We start from the raw sequence: 24,414 nt of genomic DNA, 5'->3' as shown, positions 1-24,414 counted from the left end.
GTGTGTGTGTGTGTGTGTGTGTGTGTGTGTGTGTGTGTGTGTGTGTGGTAGGCTTTGAACCAAGGGTCTTCCTGACCAGATCCAGTGCTCTATCTACTACACCATGGTGCCTTTAGCTGTACTTGAGCCAGAATGAAGTTTAATGTTCCAAGAAGAAATCCACAATGAATCTACCATCCAGCCATACCCCCTTGCAAAAATTACAGGAACCAGAACAAAGTCTGTCTCCCTTTTCTGGACATGAGGTGCCTGGCTGGAACAGTGGCTCCCACTGACACCTGGAGAGACAAAGCTAAGACATGCCCTGACTCCACAGCTGTGTGAGCTCAGTGACCAGGAGCCAAGGCAATGAAATGTCTCTACTCACCTTGGAAGCAAACAGCATCTGTACCCAGGGCAGAGCTGATGATAAGCTAGGTCCCAGGTGGGCGCTCATCCCTGGGCTGTGGAAGGAAGAGAACCCAGAGCCTCCGGCCAGGAACAAGTTGGCTTTCTCCAGGGGAGACTGAGTAACTGTGGAAACCCTGATTTGACACCTGGATGGCTATTATCAAAAGAAGAGGAAGAAAACTAGGCACAGTGCTGCATGACTGCTAGATGTGCATAATGGTCAGTGTGGCGTGATGTGACCAGGAAAGTGATGAATTCAGAGTCAGGAGACCCAGTCTGGAGAAAACGCTCTGGAGTCCAAGTTTCCACCTCTTTAAAACGTACGTGTGTATGAAGTGCTCTGGAACACCCCCCTCAGATACTCCCTGCCTCCGGGATTCCCTGACTGCCTTCACAGCTTGCCTAAAAATGCCCCCTTCTGCAAGAAGCCTCTCGTGGTATTGCCTGGACTCTGCCTTTCTGTCCTCCTGACAGTTTCTGTCTCATTTTTACTGCATACATGTCTTATTTGCGCATAGCTGCTTATCTGCTATGCCCAACTGTGAGCTCCTCGAGCTCAGGGGTCACTTTGGCCTTTCTTTGTATCTCCAAATATATTTGTGTCTGACTCTTCGTGACTCATTGGGGGTTTTCTTGGCAGAGATACTGGAGTGGTTTGCCATTTCCTTCTCTAGCTCATTTTACAGATGAGGAAACTGAGGCAAACAGGGTTAAGTGACTTAGCCAGGGTCACCCAGCTAGTGAGTGTCTGTGGTCATATTTGAAGTCAGGAAGATGAGTCTTCGTATCACCCAGCTGCCCATTTAGCAAATAGTAGGCACTTAATAAATATTTGTTGATTCAACTCTGTAAACTGTAGTGATGGACAAAACATACGACATTGATCAATCGATCGATTGAATCAATCAAGTGCTTATTAAGTACCTCTTATGTGCCACTCTGGGCTAGTTCCTGGTGTTAAGGACAAAAATGAAATTGTTCCTGCCCCCAAGTGGAGAGTAGGGGAAATGCAATAATTATCATGTAAGTATAGTAGAGAAGTAGAATATAATAATGCAAAATTATATAAATACAGAGTAAATGGGGCTTAGGGAAGAGGCACTAGCAGCTGGAGGGATCAGGAAAGGCCTCATGCAAGAGGTGTCATTTTAACTGGGAAAAGTTGGGAATCTAAATGGCAGAGGCAAGCATGGAGGGTATTTCCAGGTATGGGGACATTCTACACAAAGGCATGGGGATACATTAATCCTTTATCAATTGGTGACTGTTGAGCATGACTCTACACTTCCCTCCCCCAACTGATCCTTGAGCAGGAATTTCAGCCTAGGGTAAAATCCCTGTTGAGTGTTTCCCCATTCTTCCCCATCCCCTGCCCCCCACCAGATATTCCCCATCTTTGCCCATTCTAGATTCCCTGTCCCTCAGCCTAGGGTAAAGGCGCAGGAAATTCAAATATACACTGTCAAATCACTGATTGTAGTCTCGGCTTACATAACCTGACTATTGGAATCGCTTTAAAAACCGGCACATTGTCTGTGCCAACTCACTCTAATCTGGGTATGTGACCCTGGCAATCCCGCAGTAATAAAGTCCACTTCCAAATTTTACTCTTGGGGATCTTTTGTCTTGCTCCTTTCGGATCAACAGTTACCATTATTATTATAATTTAGAAGCTAGTCTATATATGATCATTGATCAGAAGGAGGCCTCTCAAATGTTTGCCAATGGAGACCATGGAAAAGATGCCTTTCAATTCAATTTTAAAAGCACTTTAAGCATCTGCTATGTGAAATGTTATGTTCTACGAAAAACACCCAGACAGTTCTTGCCCTCAAGAAGCTTTCATTCAACTAGGAGGAAACACATTTAAATATAAACAAAAACAAACTAAATTGGGTAGTGCAATCAGGAAGGACTAGGTGGTGGCTTTTGGGTTGAATCTTTCTACTCAATCTCTGAATCTGTGAAATCTTGATTGACAAGCTCAGCCCCAGGCCCGGGAAAGCCTGTATGCAGAGGCTTAACTGACCCAGAGGGCCCTGCATTTTTAAACTGTGGCACAATTAGAACTGACTTCTGGTTCCCAGCTTCTCATTCCTCTTCCCTGTTGAGGCAGTTCAGAAATAGCCTCATTTCAGTGGTCTAGACAGTGCCTGGGCAAGGGACAACCTCTTATTAATGCTACATTAGCTCTTTGTCTAAAACCTCCATTACTAGAGATTCCTGCCCATGGAGGCTTCATGCTTAAGCTGTTCTCCATTGACATCTATGTTGTTCCCATAACTAGGTACTGAAGTGGTGTAGTAGATAGAGCTCTGGGTCTGGATCAAGAAGGCTTGAGTTCAAATCCAGCCGCAGAGACTTACTAGCTATGTGATCTTGGTCAAGTCACTTAACCACTGTTTGCCTTAGTTTCCTTATCTGTAAAATGGGGATAATAACATCACCTACCTCCCAGGGTTGTGAGGATCAAAGGAGATAGCTATAATGTGCCTGGAATATAATAGGTGCCATATAAATGCTTATTCCCTTCTCTTTCATCTCTGTGTGTGGCAGAGTCACTCTTTGGAAACAATTCTCTCCCCCTTTATACAACAATTCTCATTGTTGTCACAAGAAAGGTGCAATAAATAATTAATCCCCCCCATGTATAGTCTGCTGAGCTGGGGGCTGTCTGAAGTGAAATAAACAAACAAAATCAACAATTCTTATTTTCAGGAGCTTGCAGTACACCCCAAGTGTTCCCTACCTTCTCTGTGAGTCTTGAAGGCCTCCATCTCTTTATGGGTTTCATTCACTGATTTCCTGTGTTCCTTGTGGCCTCCCCGTAGTCACCTGCCTCTCACACTGCCAGGCAGCACCTGATGAGGCAGGGGTTCTATACCTCTTTTCTGTCCTAGACCCCTCAGGCCGTCTGGTGAAACCTATGGACACTTTCTCAGAATGATGTTTAAAAGGGTTTTTTTTGCTTAATAGTATTTTCCCCCAAAATTACATGTAAAGATAGTTTTAAACATTCATTTTTCTAAGATTTTGAGTTTCAAATTTTTTCTCCCCCATCAAGATACCAAGCAATTTGATATAGGTTATACATATAAAATCATGTTAAACATATCTCCAACGTTTTTCATGTTGTAAAAGAAGAATCAGAACAAAAAGGAAAAACCACAAGAAAGAAAAAAGCCAAAAAAAAGTGAAAATAGTATGTTTTGATCTGTACTCAGACTCTATAGTTCTTTCTCTGGAAGTGGTTAGCATTTTCCATCATGAGTCTTGGAATTGTCTCGGAGCATAGTATTGCTGAGAAGAGTTAAGTCTATCATAGTTAATCATCACAGTGGTTGCTGTTACTGTGTATAATGTTCTGGTTCTGCTCACTTCACTAAACATTAGTTCATGTAAATCTTTTCAGGTTTTTCTGAAGTCCACCTGCTGATCATTTCTTTTCTTTTTTCTTTTTAAAATTTATTTTTTAATTTTAGTTTACAACATTCAGTTTCACAATCCCTTGAGTTTCAAATTTTCTCCCCCTTCTTTTCCTCCCCCTCGTTCCCATGGTGACATGCAATCAAATATAGGTTCTACAAATACCTTCACATTAAACATTAGTCAAGTTGTAAAGAAGGATTATAACTGATGGAATGGACAATGAGAAAGAAGGGACAAAACAAAACAAATAAATAAAAGAAAACAAGTAGTTTGCTTCAATCTGCATTCAGACTCTGTAATTCTTTTTCTGGATGTGTATATCCCTTTCCATCATGAGTCTTTTGGAGTTGTCTTCTAACCTTGTATTGCTGAGAGGAGCCCAGTCTATCAAAGTTAGTCATCACACATATGGTGTGTCTGTCATTGTGTACAAAGTTCTCCTGGTTCTGCTCTCCTCACTCAGCATCAGTTTATATAAGTCTCTCTAAGTTATTATGAAGTCCCTCTGTTCCTCATTTCTTATAGCACAATAGTGTTCCATTACATTCATATACCATAGCTTGTTCAGTCATTCCCCAATTGATGGACATCCCCTTGATTTCCAGTTCTTTGCCACCACAAAAAGAGCTTCTATAAATATTTTTTGTATATACAGGTCCTCTTCCCACTTCTATGTTCTCTTTGGAATACAGCCCTACAAGTGGTATTACTGGGTCAAAAGGTATGCACTTTTTTACAACCCTTTGGGCATCGTTCCAGATTGCTCTCCAGAATGGTTGGATCAGTTCACAACTCCACCAACAATGCATTAGTGTTCCAATTTTTCCACATGGTCTCCAGCATTTGTCATTTTCCTGTTTTGTCATCTTAGCCAATCTGACCAGTGAGATGTGGTACCTCAGAGTTGTTTTGATTTGCATTTCTCTAATCAGTAGTGATTTAGAGCATTTTTTCATATGCTTATAGATATCTTTAATCTCTCCCTCTGAAAACTGCCTGTTCATATCCTTTGACCATTTATCAGTTGGGGAATGACTTGTATTCTTATAGATTTGACTCAATTCTCTGTATATTTTAGAAATGAGGCCTTTATCAGAGATGCTGGTTGTAAAAATTCTTTCCCAATTTTCCACTTCCCTCCTAATCTTGGCTTTTTTACAAAAACTTTTTAATTTAATGTGATCAAAATTATCTGTTTTGCATTTCATAATGCTCTCTAACTCTTGTTTGGTCATACAATCTTCACTTTTCCATAGATCTGACAGGTAAACTATTCCTTGCTCTCCCAGATCGTGAACTCATTTAGACTTGATTTTGGTATACGGTGTAAGATATTGGTCTATGCCCAGTTTCTGCCATACTATTTTCCAGTTTTCCCATCAGGTTTTGTCAAATAGTTAATTCTTATCTCAGAAGTTGGGGTCTTTGGATTTATCAAGCAGTAGATTACTATAGTCATTGACTGCTGTGTCTTGTGTACCTAATCTATTCCACTGATCCACTGCTCTATTCCTCAGCCAGTACTAAGTAGTTTTGATGACTGCTGCTTTATAATACAGATTAAAACCTGGTATGGCTAGGCCACCTTCCCTAGCATTTCTTTTCATTAATTCCCTTGATATTCTAAACCTTTTGTTCTTCTAGATGAATTTTGTTACTATTTTTTCTAGCTCTCTAAAATAATTTTTTGGTAGATTGATTGGTATGGCACTAAATATGTAAATTAATTTAGGTAAAATTGTCATTTTTATTATACTAGCTCTCCCTAGCCATGAGCAACTGATGTTTTTCCAGTTATTTAGATCTGACTTTATTTGTGTGAAAAGTGTTTTGTAATTTTGTTCATATAGGTCCTGGGTTTGCTTTGGCAAGCAAATTCCCAAATATTTTATAATGTCTACAGTAACTTTAAACGTAGTTTCTTTTTCTATTTCTTGTTGTTGGATTTTGTTATATAGGAATGCTGAGGATTTATGTGGGTTTATTTTATATCCTGCAACTTTGCTAAATTTATTTATTATCTCAAGTAGTTTTTTACTTGATTCTCCAAGTATATCATCATATCATCTGCAAAGAGTGATAACTTGGTCTCTTCTTTACCTAGTCTGATTCCTTCAATTTCTTTTTCTTCTCTCATTGCTACTGTTGCTCATCATTTCTTATGGAACAATAGTATTCCATGACATTCATATATCACAACTTGTTCAGTCATTCCCCAATTGATGGGCATTCCTTCAATTTCCAATTCTTTGCCACTCATAAACAGAACTGCTATAAATATTTTTGTACATGTGGATCTTTTCCCCCTTTTTTATGATCTCTTTTGGATACAGACCTAGTAGTGGTATTGCTGGATGAAAGGGTATGCACAGTTTTATAGCCTTTTGGGCATAGTTCCAAATTTCTCTCCAGAACGGTTTGATCGGTTTGCAATTCCACCAACAATGCCTTAGTGTTCCAATTCAGAGTAATGTTTTTAAATGTGCAAAATAAAATATATAGGATTACAAAGGAAACTAGTTATATTGAAACAGTTTAAAATTAAAAAAAAAAGTTTGGTGCCCCAAGTTGAGGTTATTCTATTGACTTATTCTATCTCCCTTGACATGGAGATAACCAAGTTTGAGGGACACTGCGCCCTTCTCTGCTTCCGATGCCCTCACTTTGGATGCTGCTACTTCTCTGTTTCAGACATTGCTCAGGTTCAGTGCCATGCTGAGGAAGGCACTGCTCATTTTTCCTCACTTCTGTCTGGGCCGGGGACTCATTGACTTAGCCCTGAACCAAGCTGTGACAGATGTCTATGCCGCCTTTGGTAAGTGACTGTCCTCGGGCCAGTCGACTGGATGTGTTGCAAGTGGATCTTATGTGTAGGGACTCAGAGGTGTAGGTATCCTGTCTACCAGAAAGTGGGCCCAATTCACAAACATTTAATAAGCAATTGCTATGTTCAAGTTGCTGTTGCTAGATGTTGAGCATACATCTCACCTCTAGAAAGTAAGATAGTCCACAGTAAGAATGAGAGGTGATTTGTTGTCCCGAATAGAGAGCCAGCCTCAGAATCAGGGAGACCTGAGTTCACAGTTTCACCTCTGTCCCATGCTGGTTATAGGATCTTGGTAAAATCACTTAATCGCTGTCTGCCTCAGTTTACCCATGTGTAACGTGGAGATAATAACAGCACCTGCCTCCCAGGGTTGTTGTGAGGATCAAATGAGAGAATATGCCCAGTATCCAGTACATGGGACAAACTATAGAAATATTAGTTATTGTTATCCCATACTTGCTGTGTACTTTGAACAAGTCAGTTCACATCTGTCCCCCAGGTAACTCCCTAAGACTAAATATCGCAGGACAGGTGTCTGCTTTGGTAGACAGAGCTTTCTCCCAATGAAATATCAGGCCAAATCTCAAAACAAAACAAACACGGAGTCACATTTACATAACACTTTAAAGTTTGCAAAGTACTTTACAAATACTATCTCATTTTACCTTCATAACAACCTGGGAGATAGGTAGTATTATTGTTCCACATTACAGGTGAGGAAACTGAGGTAGACAAATGATAAAGGACTTGCCTAGGGTCACACAGCTAGGAAGTATTTGAGGCCAAATTGAAACTCAGGTCTTCCTGATTTCAGTATTCTATCCACTGAGTTACCTAGCTGCCTACATGCACAAATGTGATACAAGGTAGAATGTGATAGGGGCAAAGAAGAAATCCATACAAACATGAATCAGGAGAAAGCACTTATAACTAGGGATTTGGAGGAACTTCATAGAAGTTGACCCTTTAAGCTGATTAAGTTAATTTAAGCTGAGCCTTAAAGGATGAGCAGAGAAGGACGTCAATAAATGCAGATATAAAGGGAGTGCCTTTAGAATCTGGCTGATGTGCCCAGCAAGAGATTACGATGGCAACCAAAAGAAATGAGGAGCCATGAGAGGGAATGGGGATGAAAGACTGCTGGTCTTCTCAGTGCAATTTAACAATGAACACTCAGAGCAAAATGCAAAACATCCATTTTTTTTACCATCTTCTGTCACTTAGAGCCTGACAGTAGGTCAGCAGTAATTAAGCTCCTACTGTGTGCTAGGCACTAACAGTCTCTTGAGTTGGGTCTGGTCTGGTGATTGCAATAAAAATGACCCTCAACAGAGTTTTCTGGGAAATTAAGGGTGTGCAGTTCACCAAATTTTGAAGTCTCCACTCTTTGGACTATTCGCTTTGCACAGAGCCTCAGAAATGGAAGGGGATCCCGAGTTCTTGTTGTCTAATCCATGTCTGGAGGCCCAGTGGGCTTTAGTTGGGAGAGTTAAATTTTAGTTCAATCCAGTAAGTCATTTATTAGGCACTTACTATGTGCAGAGTAGCAGGGGTCGTGATCAAGGACCTCCGCATCAAAAATGCCCAGGCTCAAGGCCTGCCTCTGACACATACTGGCTGTGTGACCCTCAGCAAGACCTTTACCAGACCAGTGGCCAGGGCAGCATGTTATGAGATGACAAGCTGCTGGGAAGTTGTCAGTTTGCTTTGGTGAAGGGAGGGAGCTTCCTCACTGGGAGTTCCTAACATTGACAAAAATCACAGGTCAATGTGATGGAATACTCTGTGTTGTAAGAAAGGGTGAACAGGTCGATTTTAGAAAAACATGGAAAGGCTTGCATGAGATAATGAAGGGTGAAATGAACAGAACCAAGAAAGCATTGTATACGTTAACAGCAATATTGTTCAAGAATAACTGGGAAAATTCAACCTATTCTGAATACTATAATTCAAATCAGCTACAAAGGACCTATGAAGGAAGATGCTATCCACCTCCAGAGAAAGAACTGACATATAGAAGTATGTGTAGTATGGTTTTACATGTGTGTGCATGTGTGTGTGTGTGTGTGTGTGTGTGTGTGTGTGAGAGAGAGAGAGAGAGAGAGAGAGAGAGAGAGAGAAAGAGATGATGGCCTTCTCTATGATGGGTGATGGGGAGGGAAGGAAGGAGACAGGAACTTAAAATATAACAAAAAATAAATTAAATGTTTAAAAATTACATGTCAAGATCATCCCCAAGCCCCTCTCCCTACCCTTAATCGTCACCTCAAAAAAAATGTACAAGGTACACTGGAGATACAGAAATAAAATGAAAAATAGTCCTTGACCTTGAAGAGTTTCTATCCTACTGAAATTAATAATCCTAAAACACTGGTCTGACCATGCCACTCCTCTGCTCAAGTAGCTTCCGTGTTTTCCATTGCCTTTAGGATAAACCAGTGTCTTCTGGTATTTAAAGCCCTTCATAATCTAACTCTTTCTTTCCAGACTGATTAACTATCACTCCCCCTTGTGCTCTCCACCAGACAGTCGCACTGTTATTCCTGTACAGACACTCGCGAGCTGGTCTTGGTGCTTTCATGCACATGTCTGCCCGCCATGCCTGGAAGCCTCTGTGACTTGGCACCCCCAGCTCCCTTCAAGCCTCAGCTCCAGAGGCCCTTCCTGTTTCCCTGGGAGGGAGCTGCTCCATCCCACCCATTCTCAGTGACTTTGTATTTACTTTTAAATGTAGTTTTCACGGATGTGCTAGTGTGCAGGTTGTTTCCCCCAGCAGAAAGCAAGCTTTTTGAGGACAGAAAGTGTTTCATTTGACCTTTGCATTCCCACCACCTAAAAACATGACGGGTACATTGTAGATATTGAATAAATGCCTATTGAATTGAATTGAAGCCATAGCTCATGTTGGTTTTTTCCCCTCCCTGGTTCTTTTCATAGGTGAGGAACATTTTTCAGATCCTTTCCAGTGGGACATGATTGGGAAGAACCTGGTTGCCATGGCAGTGGAAGGGGGGGTCTACTTCATTCTGAACCTGCTCCTTCAGCACCACTTCTTCCTCACCAGATGGTACTTGATTGAAAAAGGGAAGGGGTTGGGGATGTGGTCTCCATGGGCTTGGTCTCCCACTGATGGTTCTCTCTCTTCCTAGCTTCCATTTCCACTCATGTCAGTTGTGATGAAAGTAAAGCCTTCCTCCTTCTGACAAACAGGGTTGGAGGGGGTGGGGCTGGGAAACAGAGGGGCTAGCAGACTGACTGACTCCACGCCCAGCCCTTTTTCCACCATTCATTTCGATTCTACAGGCAGGCTTGTTGAGTTTCCATGATTCCACGCTGCTGCCTCTGTCTACCTCAGAGAGTCTTTCTGTGTTAGTGACAGTAAAATCCCTGAACAAGCAATGGGGAGGAGATAGAGGGGTTGGTGTGGAGGGTGTAGTTGCTGTGAGCCCAGGGAAAGGAAGGGCACAGGATGATAACTTCTGCCCCCCACCCCCCTTAGCTCCCAGAAATGCTTGCACCTGCTAGTACCATCTGGAGGTCTCTGCTCTAAGACATATGGTCCACCTCCTGGGTCCTCCCTGGGACATACCTTCTTGTAATGTTAGTATTTTGGGGTCTGGCAGAGTAATATTCATGCTTAGTCAGGCTTCCATTTATTAAATGCTAAGATAGACATAAGAAATTCCCAGGGAGGAAATTCTCTCTACCAATGTAGATGGGCAGCTATCCTAAAATGTATGGTCTTAGAGTTGCCTGGGGGCATGGAGAAGCAATTTGCCCAGGGTCACACAGCTATTTAGAAAGGAGACTTGAGCCCCTACCTTCCTGACTGCAAAGTCCTCTCTCCATCCATTCAACTACATTGCCTCTTATCCAGATGTGTATCTGACTTGAGACTTTACTGCTCTACTTTCTCGTGCATTTATTTCATCCTTTAAAGTGAAGCAACAAGACTTGGAATTGATTTGGGGGGTTTTAATCTGTGGTGAATTCATTAGTTACTGTGCCCTCCTCCCTCCCAAAGTGGTGTTGTGGCTCAAATAAAATAAGGAATGCACAATTCCTTTGAAAATTACTGTACTGATGGGAGTGCAGTGCTGTTTGGGATGAGGGGAAAAGGGTGTAAGCAAAGAAAATGTGAACAAAAAAGTGGAGACAGGAGTGCACAAGGGCTGTTCTTCAACCAATGAATAAGCTACAGTTTAGAGGAGGAAGAAAATTTAGGGTTCCTCTAGTCTAGCTCCACTTTGCAGATAAGGAAAATGAAACCCCCAGAGATCATGTGACTTGTTTAAGTTTGCACATCTGGGATTCAAACCCAGGTCTCTAACAAGTCTAGTTTTCTTTCTATCACACCATGCAATCTGGCTGGAGTGAAGAGTTCATGCAAGAGAGTAGTAGAATCAGGAAGGCCTGAGTTAAAACACAACTTCAGACACTTACTAGCTGTGTGACCCTAAGCAAGTCACTTAACATCTGTTTGCCTCGGTTTCCTCAACTGTAAAACAGAGGATAACAGCACCTGGTAACTAGGTGGCACAGTGGATACAGAACTGGGCTTGGAATCAGGAAGACTCATTTTCCTGAGTTCAAATCTGGTCTCAGACACTCACTAGCTGTGTGGCCTTGAGCAAGTCATTTAATCCTCTTTGCCTCAGTTTCCTCATCTGTACAATGAGCTGGAAGAGGAAATGGCAGACCACTCCAGCATCTTAAAACCCCAAATGGAGTCACAGAGAGTTGGACACAATTAAACAACTCAACAACAATAACGAATAGCACCTACGTCTTAGGGTTGTTGTTAGGATTAAATGAGAAATATTTGTAAAGTGCTTGGCTACAGTGCCTAGCACATAGTAGGTGTCTGATAAATTTTTTTTTTGCTTCCTTCATAATGAAGATTAAGAAAAGCCCAGTTGGTGTCAGATTATGGCAAACCTTTATTTCTAGGCTGAATCTTGTAGACAATTAAGTAGACACTGAGGGTTCTTAAGCAACACTTTGCACCTGGCACACTGCTGTGCACATAGCAGAAATTGAATAACTTCATTCATACATTCAAAAAGCATTTATTAAGTGCTGGTCACTCATTTTACAAAGATATCCCTTCCACCAAAGTGCTTATATTCTAGGAGGAATAATAAGGGGAATGCAACATGTACACTGATAAATAAATACAAAATATATACAAATTGAATGAATAATCAGGGGGGAAATATGATGGAAGTAGCATTTTAGGAAGATTAATCTCACAGGGACATGAAAGATGGATTAGGAAGCAGAGACACCACTTAGGAGACTGGTTCAATAATTCAGGCATGTTTTAGGATTATAGATTTAGAATTGAAAGGGACCTTCCAGACTATCTAGTTCATCTAGAAGTTCTAACCTTTTTGTGTTAGAACCCTTTGGCAGTCTGGTGAAACCTTTGGACCCCTCTTCAGAACTATGTTTTTAAACGTATGAACTAAAATGTATAGGACTTCAAAGGAAGCCAATTAGATTAAAATACAGTCATCAAAATGCTTTTTTAAAAGACCCTGAGCTAAGAGCCTCTGAACTAGATCAGTTTCCTCATTTTGCAGTTGAGGGAACTGAGGTCCACAGAAACAAAATGAGTTGTCCAAGGTCACCCAGAGAATGACAGGGTCAAGATTCAAGTTTGGGTCTTTTGACATGAGATCCATCTTTCTTTCCACTGCACCATACTGCTTGTGGTCATGAGGGCCTGAGCTGAAGGGAGGGATGCAGAGGAACAAATGTGGAGGAGTGTTACAAAGGATTCCAGGTTGAGTGTCTTACTCAAATAGAAACAAGGCACAGAAGGACCTCTGGGTCTGCATATCGACCTAGAAAACCACAGATCAATAGGAGCTATTGTATTTTTTATTTAAAATTCTCTTCTATTGTATTGTTCTATTGTATTTTTATTTATTTTGTTAAATGTTTCCCAATTACATTTTAGCCTGGTTCCCCATACAAGGGAAGATGCCCCTTCTCTTCACTGTCTCTAAAATGAGGGGGGTTAGGAGAGGCTCTCTGGCTCTTTCTGGCTCTAAATCTGTGTTCCTACAATAATCTGTCCCATTTCTTGGGGACTAACTGGTTTCTCTAGGATTGCTGAGCCTGCTAAGGAGCCTATCACTGATGAAGACGATGATGTGGCTGAAGAAAGACAAAGAATTCTTAGTGGAGGCAATAAAACGGATATCTTGAGGCTGCATGAGCTCACCAAGGTAAGAAAGCTCCATACCAAATGAGTTTTTACATGTTTGCTGTGTGCAGGGGGCACAAGGCTCTAATTTACTCTCTTTTGTAGAGCAACCATATATTCAAAGTCCTAACTAGCAATTTCTGCACCTGGGGCAAAGGGGGAGGATCAGAGGAAACCCAGGGAAGGGTTGGTTCACTTGGAAAGGGGCTAAGGGAGGAAGCATGCCCTTGGGGAACACTGACAAGTCTGAAAAGGCAGGAAGACCTCCACTTGTGGGGGGCTACGACACCCAAGAAGGGGGCCAGGCCAGGGACGAAGCAGGGCACTGTTGTCTGCTCTATGTTAATCACCCTGATGAAATGTCCTGATGACACCAGCTTGGTTTTAGTTCTGGGTTTGCCTATGTGTATATAAACACACATATATACATACATAAACATATGTAAGCATATGTATTTCTGTGTTTGCATGTGTATGTATATTTTTCTGTTTTTTTATTCTGAACTTAACAGACATCATATAAAATTAACATCTCCATATAGATTAGAGAATAGGATAGGATTTTACATGAAACTGATATATATATATATAGTATATGCATACACACACTTTTTTAAAGAAAAAATTTATTTGAGCAAATGAATTAATTATGCTTCTTAATTCAACAAGTGACATCTATATTACTCATTTCTCATAGGCATCCACTTTCAGCTCTCATTCTTTTCATTCCTCATTCAACACAGCAGAGCCCTAGTCTCCTGGTCTAATCAAATGCTAGGCCACCTTTAGTCTTTTAATCTCCTTGTGGCTTCAGGGGGCCCAGGAACTAAATGTAAGGTTCTCCTGGGATGACCTACTCCACCCCCACACCCTGCAAGTTCTTCCATAATTTCTTAGGAGCTCCTAGATGGACTTGTTTTCTTTTCACAGTAGATTTTGCTTTTTAATGCTCACCAAATCTTCAACTCCAAACTCTGCTCTCTGTTTTAATGATGATTGCTGCCTGTTGCATAGTTGACCATCAAAAGGTTTTCCCCTTTCCTTATCTGGTTTTAGATTTTGTGGTTGAAAATTCCATTGGAAGGAAGTGCATTTGTAGTCCTTTCTGTTGTAAAGCAATTTGTTGAAATGACCTGAGGATGACACTACTTAGTGCTTATCTTGACATAGTGAGATCACCTGTTAAAGTCAATCTTTGAGTTCTTAGAGGCAGGTTATGCTTCAGGTCTTTCTGGTTTCCATCTTGGAACCAAAGAGAATACAATGGCTGTCTTGGTTTGTATGTTTGTATGGCTATGAATGTAAGCAGTAGATGGTACCAGAATAATTGGGATCAGAAAGACACAAATGGGTAGCAGACTTCAAGCAAGGAAAGCCCCAGTTCAAATCCTACTACAGACATTTATTAAGCATCTCTTGGCCTGGTTCCTAATCAGCAAAGTGAGAGTGTTGGACTGGGTAAGTCCAACCTTCCAAGTCCCTTCTAACTTGAAATCTATGATATAGTACCTCCTTAAAGAGGAGAGTTGTGAGACAGCATGGAGAGATAGTGGTTAGTAGAAAGCAAGCAACAGAAAGAGAGACAGAGAGAGAGAAGCTTGGAAGAAATTACTGGCCCAAAGATCAAATGATTAAGCACCCACTATTACTTCAGCCCTGTATTCAATTTGTTGCTTCAATTAAACAAATACTTTTGTGCACCTGCTCTGTGCAAAGCCTGTGCTGGGTACTATGATTGCAAAGACAAAAAAGAATCCCTTCCCTTAAGGAGTTTATACTCTACTGAGGAGAGTCAACACATAGATAAGTCAATTTAAAATCATATGAGGAGGGAATGAGCATTAACAAATTAGGGGATCTGGGAATGTTTCATGGAATTGGTTCTTAATCTTTTTTGTATCATGGAGGCAGTTTGAAGGAAGATGAGGAATCTGCGAGGCAGAAATCATTAAAGGCCTGGAGAATGACCTGTACAAGCAAATACATGGAGATAAAAGATGGAATCCTGAGTTTGGGGACGTATTGCTGGTGGTCCAACTTATTTCAAGAGAATGCATGAAGATAATATGAAATAAGGCTGGGAAAACTGTTTATAGCCAGACTCTGAAAGGACTTGAATGCCAGGCTAAGGAGTTTTTTCCCCCTAAAAGCACTAGTCACCAGGGGTCCTCTAAACAGCAGTCACATAGTCAGATGAGTGCCTGAAGCAGTCTTTTTGCTCAGTGGAGAATGGATTGGACCAAGGTGAACCTGGAAGCAGAGACACCAGTTAGGAGGCTGTCGTACTAGTTCAAGTGAAGGGTGATGAGGACTGAAGTCAGGTGTTGGCAGAGTGAGTGGAAAGAAAGGGATGGATGCCAAGGGAGAATGGGGGCTTAGCAAGTGATTGGTTACAGACATTGGAAAAGGGAAGAAGAGATGACTCCAGGGTTGAGAGCCCCACAGGTCATTTCAGCCAGGTCTTCTGGTTCTAAATCCAGTGCTCTTTGCACTCCACCGTGATATCAGGACCTTCTGCATTTTTTGGTGCTTAGAAACACTCCCCAAACACTCATTTCATTCTCGGTGTCAGAGTTTTGGCTGAGCATCAATAGGCGGAAACTTTTGGCCAGCCTCCTACCCAGGGTGCCAGGAGCACGAGGCTATCCACCACAATAATAGGAGTAACTTCTTATGTTTTTTTTTTCCTTCCCAGATTTATTCAGGGACCACAAGCCCGGCAGTGGACAGGCTGTGTGTTGGCGTTCGCCCTGGAGAGGTCTGTATATATCAGGCTTTGTGTGGAGAGGAAGAGTGAAAGTTAGTGCAGTCCCAGGGAGCCAGACCCATCCAAAGAGCCAGGCTGAGACCTCAAAATACTAGGAACTCACTTCGTTGGCACTAAGACCTCTGTAATGGAGAAAGGGGTGCCTGATCTGTATCTTGAAGAAAGAAGGAATTCTAAAAGGCAGAGATGAGGAGTGGTGCCTTCTGGACATGGAATGACCAGTCCAAAAACACGGAGAGAGGAAATGGAGAGCTGCGTGCGAGGAACAGAAGGAAGTCCAGTTCTGCTGTGCCATAGTGTGGGAAGGGAAGTACCATATAATGAGACAGGAAAGATAGATTAGGGCTAGGCAGTGAAGGGCCTTAAAATCCAAGTGGAGGAATTCCTATTTTATCTAAGAGGCCATAGGAAGCCCTGAAGTTTAATAGCTTGGATTTGGAGCTTTTGGGAGTGAGTGACCTCTACCCCCTTTCAGTCAGCAAACACTGACTGAAAAAAATCTGTTATGGGTAGCAGGAAGAGAAAATGGGGGGCAAGGAAAAGGAACTGGCTAGAAACTTACTTGTAGCAATTGAAGTAGGCTGGGAAAATGTCTCTGGATCTGAAGATTTTTAATATTTTTTTTGTTATTTTCACTTATTTGCAAAACTGCTGGGCCCATAGTAGGTTGTAGATGCTTCCATACCAGAAACAAATTTGGCCTAATTCCAAAGGACCTGCAATGCATAGAAGCCTGACATGTAGGTCATCCTGATACCACCCTCTGATTAGGGAGGGATTAGGGACAAAATCAATCCTGGTTTTCTTTCTTTGTACCCCTGGCCTAGCATAAAGCCTGGCACTTAGTAAGTACTTAAATGGCTATTGATTAAATACCTTTGGGTAGATAATAATAACCAAAGTAACTGACACACACATGTGCACATATATACATACATACTTACATACATATATACATACATCCATATTCATATATAAATATATATGAAAGTTTGCAAAGCCCTTTTTGCACTTTATCATGGCAGGCAAACATTTATGTTGTATGATTTGAGCAGCAAAGAAAAATCCCTCTGTCCTATATATCATCTATAACAGGCCTGTCAGACTGTTTGAATCATTTCATTCATTCATTCATTCAACAAGCATTAAGTGCATATTATTATATGTAGGCATTTTGCTTTTAGTCATTTGAGTTAAGAGATTGAAAACTCCAGCAAAAAAAATAGAAATCTGCAAACTATTATCAATCATTAACACTTTAACCAGAATTAGGTTACCAGTTAAGCTATCAGAGAACAATACTCTGTATAGATGGGACATAAAACAGGGGAAAGGGAATCATTCTGAATATTGAATGCTGCCCTTTGGGGCTGAGGTGGGGAGTCCCAGTAAAGGGATAATGGTAGAAAAGGGGCATATTGAGGACCCTGGGATCCTGAGATGGGCTGTAAGAAGGGAGGAAAAAAACCCACCCCAATTCCAGGAAGATGGAGAGTACTGGAAACCAAAGTCCTGTTTTACAGTTCAATCTAGGGTCAGCAGTGATCAGGGAGATTGTGAATATTTGTATTATATCATCCATGTAGACCTGCAGCTGGGAGAAGAAAGAGAATAAAGAAATATTCCTTCTAGTCCAGCTGTTTACCTTCTTCTGTTTCAGTGTTTTGGTCTCCTGGGTGTGAACGGTGCTGGTAAGACAACCACATTCAAGATGCTCACTGGAGATATCACAGTGACCTCAGGAGATGCTACCGTGGCAGGGAAGAGGTGAGTGCCTCTGATTGTGTGCTGGGACCTTGGCCCCATGTGTGTGTTGAAAGCACTGGTCCTTGGCCGCACCAAAGTAGGCCAGCTTAGGGAAGCCATTATGAGTATCCTCTACCAGGCAAACCCCATATCCACCATTAGCAGGCCCAGAGAAAGTAAGCCAACAAGATCACGAAGGGACTAAATTAGTAGGCCCAGCATTTGAACCCATGTCCTCTGACTCCAGAGTCCATGTGCTAGGCACTAGGCCATAGCCGCCTCTCCTATACCAGGCCTACCTCTCTGCTAATGATCAGGGGTAAGAACATCCATTTCCATCTGCAGTCATCTGGTTTCTCTACCTAGTTTTTGGATGTCTAGAACGTAGGAAAGCTCCCAATTCATTCTCTGAAGGATTTTCTTCCTTTTATAACTTAAATTCATATGTGTTTTTAGTCAGTCTTGAAACCTCAGGTGCCACTTTTAATAGTGGGAATCTCAAGAGGGGAATCATTGTACTTTCTCCACTTGGAGTGCTGATATGAGGGGGCTCACCTCCTTGGCACCTTCTCTCCAGTCCAAGCTAGTGCCTCCCCACAAAGGGACCTAGGACTGGCACAGCCCTCTTCCTGGATAAGGAAATGGTGGCCCCTATGCTCTGTCCTGGTCAATAAGACTGTATCTAGTGCCTCTTCTGGGCATCTTTTTTGGGGAAGAGCATTGAGGAGCTGGAGAGTATCCAGAGGAAGCCATCCAGGATGGTGAAGGGCCTTGACTCTATGTCACATGAGGACTGGTTGACAAAACAGGGTATTTAGCCTGGAGAAGAGAAATCTGGGGACAGGTGGTGGTGGTGGTGGTGGTGAGGGTAATGAGAGCTGCCTTTAAGTATTTGAAGGACTCAGAAGCATTTGAGGGTTTGATAATAGCTGATAATAACTAGCATTGATATAGCTCTTTAAGGTTTCCAGACTGTTTTACAAACATTATCTCATAACAATCCTGGGAAGTAGGTGCTATCATTATGTCCACTGCACTGATGAGGAAACTGAGGCAAACAGAGGTCAACTGACTTCCCTGGGGTCAAGAATGTAGTAAGTGTCTGAGTCTGAATTTTAACTCAGGTCTTCCTGACTCCAGATGCAATGTTCTGTCCATTGCACCACCTAGCTGCCTCAAGTCCTAGACTCTGTTTGGCCCCTGCATGTAGAACCAGGAGCTATGGGTAGGAGATATAAAAAAGCAGATTTAGGCGTGATGTCAGGCAAGATGTGCTAACAATCAGGGCTGTCCCAAAGTGTAGCAGCCTGCTACTCCTAGAGGAGATGGGTTCCTCCTATATGGAGGTCTTCAAGCCAAGGATGATGGCTTCTGGGCTGTTTTAGTAGGGATTGCTTTGGAGCATGGGCTGGACTAGATGGCTACTGAGGGCTCTTCTAACCCTCGAATTCTGTGACTCTATGGTATGCATCAAGTTCAAAGTTCTGAATTTCTGGAGTTAATTTCATTTCTAACCAGGGCTCCCCCTTCCTTGATTTCTAAAACTGGGCATACATTCCTAGCACTTGGGCAAAGTGAGGAAGGAAAGCAGTTTGTCTTTGCTCTTCAGATGCTTAAGGGCTACCCCTAGCCCTCTAATCTATTTACTGTTTCTGCAGCTAAAGATTCCTCCTTTCTCTTGCAGTATTTTAACCCAAATTTCTGAAGTTCACCAACATATGGGCTATTGCCCTCAGTTTGATGCTATCGACGACCTGCTCACAGGCCGAGAACATCTGTATCTCTATGCCCGTCTCCGAGGTGTTCCAACAGACGATATCAAGAGGGTAAAATGTGACTCATTATCAGTGCTCTAGGGGTAATAAAGCCCAGATCCACAACTGTGGTTTTTATCCAGGGCAGGGCTGACCAAGGTGGGAATTGGGCTCTGACAGGCTTCTTCATTCATCAACTGAGTTAACATAAGTAAAGCCCTTTGAAAACTTCAAAGCCATATATAAATGCTAGTTGCTACTGCCCTTGCTGCTACTGCTCATTTTCACCTTACCTCCTCAAGCCCAGAAGCTGCATCCTACAGTATCTGGTCACCAAGTAGTCACCAGTGGGACCAGAAGTCAGGTTTGATTATTTTCAGGGCTTAAGCTCAACAGGATTGAGGTCTTATTTCTGTCATCAGACCAGACAAGAGTCTTGAGTCTAGAATGATTTCTTGTCTTTATAAAATTGAAGGCCGTTTCCCTGGATATAGTACCTAGCACATCTCCCCTCCCCCCCACTGTCAGCCCCCCCAAGCAATCTGCAAGCCTCAGCCAAGAGACTCCACGTCCGGACTCCAGGCCTTTTCCCTGGCTGTCCCCCAGGCCTCCAATGCTCTCTCTGTTCATCTCCATAGCCTGGCTTCCTTCAAAGCCCACCTCCTCCAGAAAGCCTTCTTCATTTCCCTCTGCTGATTATTTCCAGTTCAGTCTGCATGTAGCTTGTTTGTACGTAGTGGTGTGTCTGTTGTGTCCCATTAGATTGTGAGCTCCTCAAGAGGAGGGACTGCCTATTGCCCTTTTTTGTATCCCTAATGCTTAGCACAGTGCCTGGAACATAGCAGGCTCTTACTAAATCCTTGTTAACTTAATAAATACTTGTTAATGAATAAATGGCGTAAGCTGAAGAACAGAGTGAAAGAAGGGCACCAACACGGGCACATTCTTTAAGTTCCTGGTCCCTGGGTTTTCCTTGTCACTCTGGGGGGTATGAGGGCAAGTAAGAAAGGGCACAGCAAATTATTTCAAGTATCTTGCAAAGTGGGGAAGAAATTGAATACCTTTTTATTTTGGGTTTGGATCATGTTTGGCTATTTCATCTTATTAAATTTTGTTTACTTGATCCCCCAATGCAGATGGTAATAATTCCTTCTCCATTCCTATCCCACCCCCAATACTTTGTACTAACTTGTTATGCAGGGTGTCCCAAAAGTCTTAGTGTACTTTTACACCATTGAAGCTTAAAACTGCACTAGGACTTTTGGTATATAGGACCCTGTATACTTTGTATTTACTTCTCTGTCTATACATTGTATCTCACTAGTAAAATGTAATTTCCTTGAGGGCAGAGAGTGGAGAGGTTGGGAGAGTGCTTGGGTTTTTTGTATTTGTATCCCTGGGATCTAATATAGCATATAGATAGCACTATGTAAATGATCATTGAATTGAATTTTACCAAAAGAGACTTCTGTCCTGGTCCCCTGTAATGCTTGTGGTTTCCTTCTGAGGAAACCTTGCACTGTGTGCATTTTTTATGTTGTTTGTACATTGTTTCCTGCATTAGACTATGAGCTCCTTCAGGGTGGGGACTATTTCTTTGTATCCCCAGAGCTTAGTGCATAAAGTAAGTGTTTAATAAATGCTTGTTGACTTATTGATTTGCCTTTCTCCCCCAGGTAGCAAACTGGTGCATTCAGAGCCTGGGTCTGTCTCCCTATGCAGACCACGTGGTAGGCAGCTACAGTGGGGGGAATAAGCGGAAGCTGTCTACAGCCATTGCTCTGATTGGCTGCCCACCTCTGGTGTTGCTGGTAAGAGGTTCCAGTGAGTGGAGGGAGAGATGAGGTTCCTGAAGCATGGAGACCCAATGGCTCCCATCAAAACATCATTCAGTTCAAAGAAGCTCTCAATGGCTTGGGTCAATATTTCTAGGAAACATAATGGTTCAGTTTATCTTTAATGGTTCTTTTAAAAGAAAAATACTTCTATTTAGTTAATGGTTCAGGAATATGAATATTAAAAAGTCCAGGAATATAAATGTGATATATGGTTTATATAAGCATAATTTTATTATATATATATATATATATATATATATGTATATGAAGACAATGTGGCTTAGGATACAGAGAAAGAGGTCCTTGGAACCAGGAAGATGTAGATTCAAGTCCCAGCTCTAACACATACTGACTGTGTGACCCTGGTCAAGTCACTTAACCTCTCATGCTTTAAACAACTTTTTTTTTTCTTTTTGGAGGGGAAGGCAGGGCAATTGGGGTTAAGTGACTTGCCCAAGGTCACACAGCTAGTAAGTGTTAAGTATCTGAGGCTGGATTTGGACTCAGGTTCTCCTGACTCTAGGGCCGGTGCTCTATTCACTGTGCCACCTAGTTGTCCCCTAAACAACTTTTTAAGATGATAAATTGCAGAGAAGATGTCTATGAGCATTGTTAGAAGAAATTCCCTCACCAGGGAATTCCCTAAACCTCTGAAATCATGGGTCCAAGCATGTGCACAAACATGTATGTGCACACATACACACAAGAGGCAGTATGGAGTGGGCAGACAGCTGGGCTTAGGGTCCATAAGACTGGATTCAAATCCTGCCTCTTGCCTCTGATACCTACTGGCTGTGTGACCCTGGGCAAGTCACTTAACTTCTCAGTTGATAAGGCAAATCTCTAAGACTAGAAGTTGTAGAGGAGGTATCAACTTTCATTGATAGATAGAGTTGCCTCACTGGGAGTTAATTCTCTGGACCAATTAAATCATTGTTCTAGCCCAGGGATGGGGAACCTGCAGCTTCAAAGCCACCTCAAGGGCTACATGTGGCCTTGAGACCACAGGTTCCCCACCCCTGGTCTAGCCCTAAATAAACAAATAGATATATGGATTAATTTATGTTTATTCGTTTATACAATATAGTATGTATAACATATTATATCTATATATGCATATGTAGGTATAAACATATTTTACATGACATATACATATATTTGGAATAATTGGATTTTAAAATTCAACAGAATAACCCAGTTTCCCACTTTCAGTTTGGTTCAAATCTTTGTATAAAAATGTAACCCTCCCCACTTAGGTACAACTGGGTACATCTCTTTGGCCATTTGAGAGAATGTCTCAGTAGGAGAGGGGATTATTTTTGTTAAAAGGCCAGTTAATCATCCACCCCACCCTCAACTTGATCAGACACACAGTACTGTTCTGAGCTCACAGACTGCCACACAGGAGGGGGATGAAGCCCTCTTTCACTATGATCCAAGGGTCCCAGTAGCCCTGGAACCACTCCTGGGCACTGTGACTGCCAGAAAGAAAGCCCTAATGCATAACTCTCATCATCACCAGGCAAAAAAAAAAAAAAAACATTGTAGTATAGAATCACAGGACTAGAGAGACTAGAGAAGTCTCTTAGACTATCCCTCTGCTCAGGGTAAATATGACTCATGCTTGCTTTTAAAGGCAGTGCCTTAAACCTCACTCCTATCCTTATATACTAGTGCCTCCCCACCAAATACTTTGCCTTATTTTTTATAGCTTTTGTACACACTTCTGTGGGCACATATTTGTTTCCCTGATAGAATGGAAGCTTCTTTGGTGGCTAGGTAGCACAGTGAATAGAGCACCAACCCTGGAGTCAGGAGGACCTGAGTTCAAATCCAGCCTCAGATGCTTAACACTTACTAGCCATGTGACCTTAGGCAAGTCATTTAACCCCAATTGCCCTTCCTTCCCCCCTAAAAAAAAAGAGCAAAAAATAAATAAAAGAATGGAAGTTCCTTGAGGGCAGGGACTGTTTCATTTTGTCTTTTTGTATCTCTAGCACTTAACACAGTGCCTGGCACATCATAAGTAATTAAAGATTGTTGATTAGTATCATACAATCAAGGACAGAGATAAGGATTGAAACGGTGATTTCAATGATACAAGGAATTTCATCTACTAATGCATTTTAGCATTCTTTCTATAATTTATATTCCTAAATATTACCTGATTTATTGCTAATAAATAGGTTATGTGATTTACCCAGGGCCACATAGCCAGTATATTTCAGAAGGTGAATTTGAACCCAGGTTTTCCTAGCTTCAAAGTAACTTTCTATCTACCAAATCATGCTGCATATCCATTATATAGTTAACCTTATTATATTAATGATTTTATTGGCAGCTAGGTGGCAAAGTGGGTAGAGGGCTGGACCTAGCTAGAGTCAGGAGGACCTGAGTTCAAAGCTAGTCTCAGATATTAGCTGTGGGACCCTGGACAAGTCATTTACATTCTGCCTTCCTCAGTTTCCTCATCTGTAAAATAGGGATAATAATAATGGCTCCCTCCTCCCAGAGTGGTTATTAGATAACATTTATAGAGTTTTGTAAACCTTAATATAAATGCTAGCTATCAACCTCATCATTATTATTAGTTTCCTCATCCATAAAATGAGGGGCTTGGCCCAGGTAGCCTCTGCAGTCCCCTGCAGCTCTATGTTGCTGTATTAGAGACTTCTCCAATGCTCTTCCTTCTCTTTTCCTGTATCTTTGTTCCTGAATTAGAGATTTCATGTCAGTTTAGTTTATTCTTTTCAAGAGACCTTTGCTCTTTATAAGTTTAAACCGCCTTGTCACTATATTAGCCCTTAACCAGGGGACACTTGGAATCTGGAGGGGCAGGGTCAATGACGTGACCAGGAGAAGACTATTCAGCACAACCCTTTCCTATCCCTCCCCCCTGTGCCTCCAGGATGAGCCCACCACAGGGATGGACCCGCAGTCCAGGCGATTGCTATGGAACACCATTGTAGGCCTCATTAGGGGAGGGAGAGCAGTTGTCCTGACATCACACAGGTGAGACCTTTGTACCTGGGACCCGGGGAGGTTCAGGGTTTGGGGTAAAGAGCATCCCCAGAGCTCATACCCCCTTCATCTCTTTTGCCTTCTCCCTCCCCATCAGCATGGAGGAATGTGAAGCCCTGTGTACGCGGCTGGCCATCATGGTGAAAGGAACCTTCCAATGCCTAGGCACCATACAGCACCTCAAATACAAGTAAGGAAAAAGCCACTCTGCGGGTGGGTGGGGGGCCTCTCTGAAGTTTGAGGGTCTTGTCTTCTCTGTGCTCACCCCAACATGGAGACAGGTGGAAGGGAACAGAGACAGGACCTGCTGATGGCAGTGTAGCCCTGTGAGGAGACAGGACCCGCTGACAGCAGTGCAGCCCCGTGAGGAGGGGCCTCCCATCCAGTGAGGGCAGGGCTGGCTCTGGTATGTGGAAAGCCCCACTGGA

At 42.2% G+C, this 24,414-nt stretch overlaps 1 protein-coding gene across 1 annotated transcript in view; it reads left to right on the top strand.

Annotated features, from left to right (window-relative positions):
• The window catches only part of ABCA4 (ATP binding cassette subfamily A member 4), a 172,162-nt gene that overhangs the window by 141,501 nt on the left and 6,247 nt on the right, over window positions 1-24,414 (top strand). The window contains exons 39-47 of the mRNA XM_069070555.1: window positions 6,511-6,634; window positions 9,584-9,713; window positions 12,762-12,882; window positions 15,556-15,618; window positions 17,288-17,394; window positions 19,058-19,199; window positions 20,804-20,938; window positions 23,874-23,977; window positions 24,084-24,176. Coding sequence (XP_068926656.1) covers window positions 6,511-6,634; window positions 9,584-9,713; window positions 12,762-12,882; window positions 15,556-15,618; window positions 17,288-17,394; window positions 19,058-19,199; window positions 20,804-20,938; window positions 23,874-23,977; window positions 24,084-24,176 — 1,019 coding nt within the window. The remainder of the gene's footprint in view (window positions 1-6,510; window positions 6,635-9,583; window positions 9,714-12,761; window positions 12,883-15,555; window positions 15,619-17,287; window positions 17,395-19,057; window positions 19,200-20,803; window positions 20,939-23,873; window positions 23,978-24,083; window positions 24,177-24,414) is intronic.

Source organism: Petaurus breviceps, unplaced genomic scaffold (genome assembly GCF_028583685.1).
Source record: "Petaurus breviceps papuanus isolate PSGF00001 unplaced genomic scaffold, PetGlider_PUasm1.0 90808, whole genome shotgun sequence".
Classification (NCBI taxonomy): Eukaryota; Metazoa; Chordata; class Mammalia; order Diprotodontia; family Petauridae; genus Petaurus; species Petaurus breviceps.
Note: the sequence above shows the minus strand (reverse complement) of the source record. Positions and strands in the feature narration are given on the sequence as shown.